The sequence below is a fragment of the Lolium rigidum genome, chromosome 4, assembly GCF_022539505.1.
Source record: "Lolium rigidum isolate FL_2022 chromosome 4, APGP_CSIRO_Lrig_0.1, whole genome shotgun sequence".
NCBI classification, from domain to species: Eukaryota; Viridiplantae; Streptophyta; class Magnoliopsida; order Poales; family Poaceae; genus Lolium; species Lolium rigidum.
The window spans coordinates 239739256-239749462 of record NC_061511.1 but is presented as its reverse complement, the minus strand read 5'-3'; the positions used below and the strand labels follow the sequence as shown (position 1 = coordinate 239749462).

Here is a 10207-nt window from a genome sequence, read left to right as displayed (position 1 = left end):
CAACGAGCACATCACAACCTTAGAACTTTCCGTCACCGTCCCGAGTGTCAATGAAGGCATGAACCCACTATCGAGCATAAATACTCCCTCTTGGAGTTAAGAGTACAAACTTGGCCGAGCCTCTACTAATAATGGAGAGCATGCAAGATCATAAACAACACATAAACAATAGATTGATAATCACCATAACATAGTATTCTCTATCCATCGGATCCCGACAAACACAACATATAGTATTACAGATAGATGATCTTGATCATGTTAGGCAGCTCACAAGATCCAACAATGAAGCACAACAAGGAGAAGACGACCATCTAGCTACTGCTATGGACCCATAGTCCAGGGGAGAACTACTCACTCATCACCTCCGGAGTGGATTTCCGTATCGTGGATCCCGGTACTGGGGGTTTCGCGATGGGGGCTTTAAGTAGGCGAAAGGGCAACGTGGGGGGCCACACGAGGGCCCCACACCCTAGGTCGGCGCGGCCAGGGCCTGGGCCGCGCCGCCCTATGGTGTCGGCGCCTCGTGGCCCCACTTCCTTCCCTCTTCGGTCTTCTGGAAGCTTCGTGCAAAAATAGGACCCTGGGCGAAGATTTCGTCCAATTCCGAGAATATTTCCTTACTAGGATTTCTGAAACCAAAAACAGCGAGAACAACGAATCGGCTCTTCGGCATCTTGTTAATAGGTTAGTTCCAGAAAATGCACAAATATGACATAAAGTGTGCATAAAACATGTAGGTATCATCAATAAAGTAGCATGGAACATAAGAAATTATCGATACGTTGGAGACGTATCACCTACTTAAAGCCTCCGTCGCGAAACCCCCAGTACCGAGAGCCACGATACGGAAAACCTTCCAGAGACGCCGCCGCCGCGAATCCCATCTCGGGGGATTTAGGAGATCGCCTCCGGCACCCTGCCGGAGAGGGGATTAATCTCCCGGAGGACTCTACATCGCCATGATCGCCTCCGAAGTGATGAGTGAGTAGTTCACCCCTGGACTATGGGTCCATAGCAGTAGCTAGATGGTCGTCTTCTCCTAATTGTGCTTCATTGTTGGATCTTGTGAGCTGCCTAACATGATCAAGATCATCTATCTGGTAATACTATATGTTGTGTTTGTCGGGATCCGATGGATAGAGAATACTATGTTATGATGATTATCAATCTATTACTTATGTGTTGTTTATGATCTTGCATGCTCTCCGTTATTAGTAGAGGCTCGGCCAAGTTTTTGCTCTTAACTCCAAGAGGGAGTATTTATGCTCGATAGTGGGTTCATGCCTTCATTGATACCTGGGACAGTGACAGAAAGTTCTAAGGTTGTGATGTGCTGTTGCCACTAGGGATAAAACATTGATTCTATGTCTAAGGATGTAGTTGTCGATTACATTACACACCATACTTAATGCAATTGTCTGTTGCTTTGCAACTTAATACTGAATGGGGTTCGGATGATAACCTGAAGGTGGACTTTTTAGGCATAGATGCAGTTGGATGGCGGTCTATGTACTTTGTCGTAATGCCCAATTAAATCTCACTATATTTATCATATCATGTATATGCATTGTTATGCCATTTTCTATTTGTCAATTGCCCGACTGTAATTTGTTCACCCAACATGCTTTTATCTTATGGGAGAGACACCTCTAGTGAACTGTGGACCCCGGTCCTATTCTTTACATCACATACAATCTAGTGCAATACTTGTTTTACTGTTTACTTCGCAAACAATCATTTTCCACACAATACGGTTAATCCTTTGTTACAGCAAGCCGGTGAGATTGACAACCTCACTGTTTCGTTGGGGCAAAGTACTTTGGTTGTGTTGTGCAGGTTCCACGTTGGCGCCGGAATCCCTGGTGTTGCGTCGCATCACATTTCGCCACCATCAACCTTCAACGTGCTTCTTGGCTCCTCCTGGTTCGATAAACCTTGGTTTCTTTCTGAGGGAAAACTTGCTGCTGTGCGCATCATACCTTCCTCTTGGGGTTCCCAACGAACGTGTGAGTTACACGTCATCATTGTGCGCATCACACCTTGGGATTCCCAACGGACGTGTACATCACGCGCTTCAATTCGTTGCTACAGATTTGAGTGTTAAATGCCACCTTCTTTAAATATTAAAGCCCAGCTCTTTTGCTTTCTTAAAAAATAAGTCGCCCCCTCCCTAACTTCTCTTATAGGCCACTCGGCTTCGGCTTATTACTTGGGAAGCTTTGACCAATAAACCAGGTGGCTTATGGAAGAAATTAGTGAGAGGCTGGCTTATTTGTTATGCTTTCAAAAGAATTAGGCCTAAGTTTTGTATAATTTTAATGGTAAGCGCTATATATTGCTAAATTGTTCTTTGTATAATCTTGGTTCAGTTTGAATGCGTAGAGTATCCTTTTGTTGGGTTTAGTTTTGCTTCAGATTTGGTTAGATTGTTGGGTTCAGTTTTATGTTCAGATTAGTATTGGATATAAATGGAGTATCCTTTTGTTGAGTTCAGTTTTGCTTCAGATTTTGTCAGATTGTTAAACTGTGAAAAGTGTAGTTTCAGTTTTTCTTCAAATTCAGTGCAAACAACTAAATATTGCTTCGGGTCTTCCTTTTCCTAGACACAGTTGGATGAGCAGTGGAGGGTGGATGGGAGGGGCCAGCACACTCCAACCTCAGTCCAAGCTATGTATGGTCGGTAGTATTCGTACCGGTGAATTTCATTGTCGATAGTCAGTGGAAGAGCCTGAGAAGGAAATGACTTGGGCACTAAAATCCGCCCATGGTCAGAAAAATTTCCTCCTGGGAATAGTCAGTCGTCACGTGGACGGTGGACTAATCACAAGCCGCACGGCCGCTCCTGTAGAAAGCACGGTTTGCAATCTTCGACCTGCTTGTACTTTTACAGGCTAATGTACAAGATGAATCTAATAATAAAATTTTGATCAAGCTCATCAAGAAGAAGATTGAGGATCATCCGAGAAAGTGGCATTAAGTGTTCTCTGAAGCTTTGTGGGCACATATAATCTCTAGGCATCGTGCTACAAAGATAACTCTGTATGAGCTTGTGTATGGACAGAAAGTCGTTTTACCGGTAGAGGTGAATCTAGCAGCTTTGAGATTCGCTAAGCAGAATGATTTATCGGCACTGGATTTTCATGACTTGATGATGCACACCATTGATGAGGTTGATAAATGGTTAACTGCTCTGAAAGACATATAGAAGGATAAGTTACGAGAAGGATAAGTTACGGGTAGCATGTGCTTATAAAAAAAAGATGAAGTTGAAGAGCTTTCAAGTTGGCGATCTAATTAGAAAGTGATTCTGCCAATTGGATCAAAAGACATAAAATTTGGCAAATGGTCTCCGAGCTAGGAGGGTCCTTTCAGGGTCACGAGAGTAGTTCCCGGAAACTCATACTTGGTGGAATTCTTGGACGGGAATTTACTTCCTCGAGCCCTCAATAGAAGATATATGAAGAAGTTCTACCCGAGCGCCTAGCAAGAGCTTAAACGCACGTATAGCCGATATACAATTATCGCCCTTAACATACATGAATGATACAGAATTATCGTCCTAAGAACCAATGGACAATGTAGTGTTGACATTGTCCTTAGGAAAAAATTAGTGCAAGTTATTTTTCGGAATATATGTTTTGCCAAAAAAACAGAGGGTATGTGTTGACAGTCGTTTTTGCCTTAAAGAGTGAAAATTTGAAGAAGACCTCAAATGAAAAAATGATAAAAACGAAAGTTATGCGTATCGTCGAAACAAGCAACTTTAATTTTTAGGTCATCCTGATCCGAGATAGGGACAAACTCAATGTATCAGACATGGAATATTTGATGTCTTGTTCGGAGTGTAAGGAAATCGTTCAAATATGGCTCTGGGAACTGGACAAACTTTTTCGTGTTTGTACGATTCTATGCAGTTAAGATCAACTCATATGAAAAAGTTATCAATATGAAAGTTCTTCATTTTTTTGAGACGAACAACTTTTAGGTTTACAAGCTTTTGATTTGAGATTCTTTACTGCCTCAAAGTTAGTTCGTAAGGTGCAAATAAGTTTTTGACTGAACAATTATAGAAAGTTTGGACCAACCCATCTGAGTTGGACCTAAACTAGGGTTTTGAATGTGAACTCAAGCATAATGCTTGCATGGAAAGTCCAATCGCCCTTCATATACATGAAGGGTGATGGCCGATTGAACAACAACACACGATCATAAACCAATGTACAAACCTATAATTTTTCTCTCTCGCCCTTGTTTTCTGCTCTTCGTTCTTCGGCGTTCTTCGTGTTGGAGAGCTTCGATCTGTGAAGTCCTAGGGGCGGGCAAATCGACCTAGGGCAGCCCATCACCGCTGTGCGTCCAGACGGGGTCTCACCCAGGCATGTGGGGTTTCGGGTCTTCAAAAGAACCCGCCGGATTGTCTTACGTATCGCGCTTCGAGTGAGCCTCCCCAGACGATGTGTCTTGTGTATCACGCTCGGCGTCGGAGGTACATGGTGACGTGTTCGTGTGCGAACACTAGTTTGGAGATCACTTGCACCACTCAAATGCAAGAAATTTGTGTGGTTAGTGCTTCAGTATAGGCTCTAGACATCGGACTGAAGACAATGGCATGGACTTCAGGATCACACGGTTGTGTGCGCTGCCTGATTGCAAGAGGAGCACTAGTTGGATCATATCTTGGGGCATTTTAGCTTTGCAAATCAGGTGTGGTTTGGCTTTTTGAGAAGGACCCACTTGCGCCTGGCGGAACCACGGGTAGATGACCGTCTTGAGTCCTGGTGGTCGCAGGGCAGAACTAGATTCAGAGGAGAGACCGGAGAAGGTTTGATACGTTGGTGATCTTGATGGCTTGGATGATTTGGAAGCAATGGAATGCCCGAGTATTTGACAATGTTAGGGATCTATGTAATGAGACTCAGTTGATAGGTCGCATCCATCATGAGTTTAAAATTTAGGAGCGAGCGAGTTTTGGATGGAATGATACTCTAGTGCGTGAGTAGGACTAGGGTTTTGGTGGAGTGAGTGTTGGAGTGTGCTAAGTGGATTGTTTCCAATCTTCTTAGATCATCTTCAACAACCTTCCTATAATGGATTGCTAAAAACAAGGTATACAAAGAAGAGAGAGAAGGTTTACCAATCCTAGCCAAATTTCTCTTTGATATATAGCTACATTTTATATCATCATTATTGCTACATATATGTTTAGTTTTCATTGTTATTTGACATCATATACCTTTATTGATGTATTTTTAGTTTATTTCCGGGACTTTCCTACAAAGTCCCCTTCGTTGATATTTAATTTCTGGGAGGCAGAAAGCCTCCTTTTTCGTATTTTATTTGTTTCAGTGATTTCTGGTTCGGTAAAAATCAAGGCAAAAATACCTAATCAGTTTTCACCCGGTGAAGGACCGTGAGCGAAAGAAGCGCGAGAGGGGAGCCACGAGGAGGGAACGAGCCTAGGTGACTTGCCCTACCTTCCTAGGCGCGCCACCCAAGGTCGTTCGGCCCTCGAGCGTCGCCTCGGTTCCCCCTTTATACCAGAACCTCTGTTTCGCCTAAAAACCTAAGCCATATTTTTCCCGAGATTTATTGAGGCGGCGGCGAAGGCGAAACTCCTCTCCTACTCCGGGAGAGGGTAGATCTTGCTACACCGGTGCCTCCGGTGAAGGGGAAATCGACGCCATCGACATCCTCACTCCTACTTGGCTTGGGAGGAGGCATCTCCATCAATCACCAGCACCACCATCTCCATCTACGATATCAACGTCGTCCCCCTCATAGTTTGTACTGAATTGAACCCCGGATATTGTTTTTAGTGCTATTGCATATTTGTGATTGGTACTTTGTCGTTATTTGGTGGGGAGAATATATATCCAGATTGTGTTCTAATCATTCTGCCTCTGGTCCATATCATGTTTGACACTTGTGAGTAGTTCCCCACGTTCCTGGGGGCATAGAATGATCTGGCTATGATTGTATATGATGTGCAATGAGTATTTGGTCAAGTTTTTCTATCTTTTATGTTGTTCTATGATGGTTTTATGCGAACTTCGACTGCATATTACTTCACCTATATGGGCTCAAGGGCCGCACTTTAATGTAATGCATTCGTGTTGGAAGGGACAGACTGTCAGAAACCGTTTTCCAATACTATGGGTTGCATTAGAGGGGTTTATGTCGGGGACCAATGATCTTATTACTATGGTGGAACATTTATGTCTAAATGATTCCTATATTTGCACATGAAAATGGCCCTAGAACCCATCATAAGGAATGTGTTTGCACATATCTATAGTTGCACCTAATTTAGGCTCCACGCCTCCACCCCTAATTGAATAAAGCTTGACAAAATATTTACCATGTTGTGTAGAACTCAGATGCTAGTAAATTCATGCCTCCCTCGGGAACTTTAGTATCATATAAGCACACACACTTGACTTGAGCTTGTCCTCTTGCTACATAGATAATTGGGCTTTTCTTTTATCGAGAGCATTTACTTATTTGCTATTTACTTTCTGCACTTTACTTTTATTGCAAACTATACACCCAAAATATCAAAATTGTTACTTTCTTATTATTGTTTCCTTGCCAATTATACTAACCAATACCTTCAGCTCTTCGTGGCTTCGACAACCTTTCTTATTGAAAAGTATTACAATTGGTCTCCTACACTTTGGAATCATCAGTAGCATACCTATAATAGAAACCCACAACTGGTCATGGACACACGTGACCCACATGTCAGTGGGTTACCTTTTTCCCTTCTTCTTCTTCTTCTTCTTCTTCTTCTTCTTCTTCTTCTTCTTCTTCTTCTTCTTCTTCTTCTTCTTCTTCTTCTTCTTCTTCTTGGCGGCGTGGAACCTCCTCTGGTCTGAATCAGACGGCATGACTGCTGGGAAGGCGGAGCTCGATTAGGCGGTTCAGTGGCTTGGGGCGGAGGGGGAAAAAGGGAACCAAACGGCTGAAGACGCGGCGGCTGCGGCTCTCGGCGAAAGACGCGCCGAGGACGGGCATAGACGCGGTGGCCGTGGGTCTCCACCGGGCCGGATCGGCCGGCAAGTCTGCGATGGTGGTGGGCCACGCCGGGGCTTGATTTGGCAGCGGCCTTGCGAGCTCTGAGAGGGAAAGGTGCGTCGGGGGTGTCAGCCCACGCAGGAGAGGCAGCTTAAGGCGACCCGCGCCAGGGGAGGAGGCGGGGCAGTGGCCGGCGGCCGAGCGCACGAAGAGAAACCTCAGGGTCACGGGCACTTGGTTGTCTCGCGTGTTATACGAAGTGGGCATCACACTTTGCAAATATACCAAGTTGGAGGGCAACTATACCAAGCTTGTTATAAGTTTAGGGATTTGTTCGTTCTTAGCTAGCTGAGAACTAGCTTCGTGCTTAGTCAAGTCATACGACATTTGATTTGCATTGTGATTCAGATTAGTCATGAGTTGCAACATGACTTGCAAGTGAGATTTGATGACATCGTCTGAGTGAAAACGAAGTTAGTTCCCAGTCGACTGAGAAATAATCAAATCCATAATTTTACATGTGAAAACCAGTTATACAAAAAGACTCTTGGAGTAACTTTTTTTTAGAGCAAATTGCTATATTTTAAATTTGTAGCAATTCCAACTCGAAAGATACAAAGGCTTTTGAAGATACTCTTTGCTTCTTGTAAATATATTCTTATTCTTCTATAGAAATACAGCACGCATTTTGCGCCAAAGAAAAAAAGCAGCCGATGGATGTGATAAGTCCGGGACGCGAACACGCGGGTGGTACAGGTGCGTTCTAGTGATGGCATCACACACATGAGAAAAGAAAAGTAGCACGCCTCTCTTCTCGCGTTGGTGTAAACGTCGTGGCTTGAAGTTTCTTCGCCTATAGCTAGTGGCAGAGCTTGAGACAAAAACAATGGGATTCTAAGAGTTGATCAGTTGTTGACTTGGACACTAAATTCGACGCCTAGTCAGATTTTTTTCTCACGTCCACATAATGCTGGGCATCGTTCGGTTGTCACTTGGACTAATCGCTAGCCGCATGCCCGCATGCACCTATATATACCTTCGCATTGCCACTATAAGCAGGAAGATCGCATTTTTCTCTTGCAGCCAACACAGTAGCAATCTTTGACCTTCATGTATAAGATTCCGGCGGGCGGCGACATGGGTGCTGCTCCGGCCGACGAGAAGCCCCACGTGGTGTGCCTGCCGTTTCCTTCGCAGGGGCACGTCACGCCGATGATGAAGCTGGCCAAGATCCTCCACTGCAAGGGCTTCTACGTCACCTTCGTCAACACCGAGTACAATCACCGCCGCCTCGTCCGCTCCCGCGGCCTCGCCACCGTCGCGGGCCTCTCGGACTTCCGGTTCGCCACCATTCCCGACGGCCTCCCCCCGTCCGACGTCGCCGACGCCACGCAGCACTCGGAGTCTCTCTGCTACTACACCATGACCACCTGCCTTCCCCACTTCAAGAAGCTGCTTCAGGACCTCAACGGCACAGCCGGGGTGCCGCCGGTGACCTGCGTCATGGGGGACAACCTCATGAGCTTCTGCGTGGACGCGGCGGCGGCGGTGGGCGTGCCGTGCGCGCTCTTCTGGACCGCCAGCGCCTGCGGCTACATGGGTTACCGCAACTTCCGATTCCTCATGGACGAAGGCGTCTCTCCTCTCAAAGGTACGTTTAGGCACTCCTACGTCCTCCTCGATCGTGACATCGTCTCGTCACCGTCAGCGACATTGATGTTAATTTGGGCAGATGAAGAGCAGCTGACGAACGGGTACTTGGATACGCCGGTGACGCAGGCTCCCGGGATGAGCAAGCACATGCGCCTCCGAGACTTCCCCTCCTTCATCTGCACGACGGACCTCGATGGCATCGTGCTCAACTTCCTGATGCACGAGGTGGAGCAGTCGGACCGGGCGGCCGCCATCATCCTCAACACCTTCGACGAGCTCGAGCAGCCCGCGCTGGACGCCATGCGCGACATACTCCCGCCGATCTACACCATCGGCCCGCTCAACTTCCTCGCCGAGCAGCTCCTCCCCGACGGTGGCGGCCCGCTCGCCACTACACGCTCCAGCCTCTGGAGAGAAGACCGCTCCTGCCTCGAGTGGCTCCACGGCAGGGAGCCCCGGTCCGTGGTGTACGTCAACTTCGGGAGCACAACCACCATGTCTAGCCAGGAGCTGGTGGAGTTCGCGTGGGGGCTGGCCAACTGCGGCTACGACTTTCTATGGATCGTGAGGAACGACCTGCTGGCCAAGGGCGACGCCGCCGCTTCTGCCACGCTGCCTCCCGAGTTCCTGGAGGCGACCAAGGGCAGGTGCCTCCTGACGACCTGGTGCGAGCAGGAGGCGGTGCTGCGGCACGAGGCCGTCGGCGTGTTCCTGACGCACTGCGGGTGGAACTCCACCATGGAGGGGCTGAGCGCCAGGGTGCCCATGCTGTGCTGGCCCTTCTTCGCCGACCAGCAGACCAACACCCGCTACGTGTGCGTCGAGTGGGGCGTCGGGATGGAGGTCGGCGACGACGTGCGCCGGGAGGTGGTGGAGGCGAGGATAAGGGAGGCGATGGGAGGTGAGGTAGGGAAGGAGATGAAGCGGAAGTCAATGGAATGGAAAGAGGTCGGTCTTCGTGCAACCACGCAACCTCGCGGCAGGTCGTTGGCCAATTTTGATAGCCTGCTCAAGGATGTGCTGACCACCGCAAGTAAAAAATCTGCTGGCTAGACGGCGTCAACCGTTTATTTGCATTTAAATTAGGAAATCCACTCTCTCTCCTATTATGTGCAGGTGAAAATATGTGACATACATACACGCATCTTTCCTGTTCACTCTGCCACACCTGTCTTTATCTCTCTTCTCATCCCATGCTTTTTCATTTTACTCTAAATTTTGCATATGTCTTATCTTTTAAATCAAATGGCCGATTTCTATTTCGAGTGAATATTTGTGTTCCAAATGATGAGTACTTTGAAACAACACCAGTTTTAAATATATTATGACAAGTTCTAAAAATTAAATTCTGAGACATGAGTTTTTTTAACAGGGGATCGGGGTCTAGAAAGACCCCGAAGAAGCTGCATTAACTCGGTGGGTACATTTTACAATAAAGGCCCTGAAAGAAAGAAACTTGAAAGCAGGCCAGAAATTTACATAGAGGACCCTAAAAAGAAAATTGCAAACGCGATCCAGTCCCAGAAGATCATCTTCT

The 10207-nt window shown here is 46.7% G+C and overlaps 1 protein-coding gene across 1 annotated transcript; it reads left to right on the top strand.

Moving 5' to 3' along the window:
• The first annotated feature begins 8112 nt into the window (after window positions 1-8112).
• LOC124649975 (7-deoxyloganetin glucosyltransferase-like) lies at window positions 8113-9955 on the top strand. The gene is made up of 2 exons (XM_047189548.1): window positions 8113-8668; window positions 8750-9955. Exons 1-2 carry the CDS (start codon window positions 8128-8130, stop codon window positions 9721-9723), a joined length of 1515 nt encoding a protein of 504 aa, XP_047045504.1. The 5' UTR covers window positions 8113-8127; the 3' UTR covers window positions 9724-9955.
• The last annotated feature ends 252 nt before the right edge of the window (window positions 9956-10207 follow it).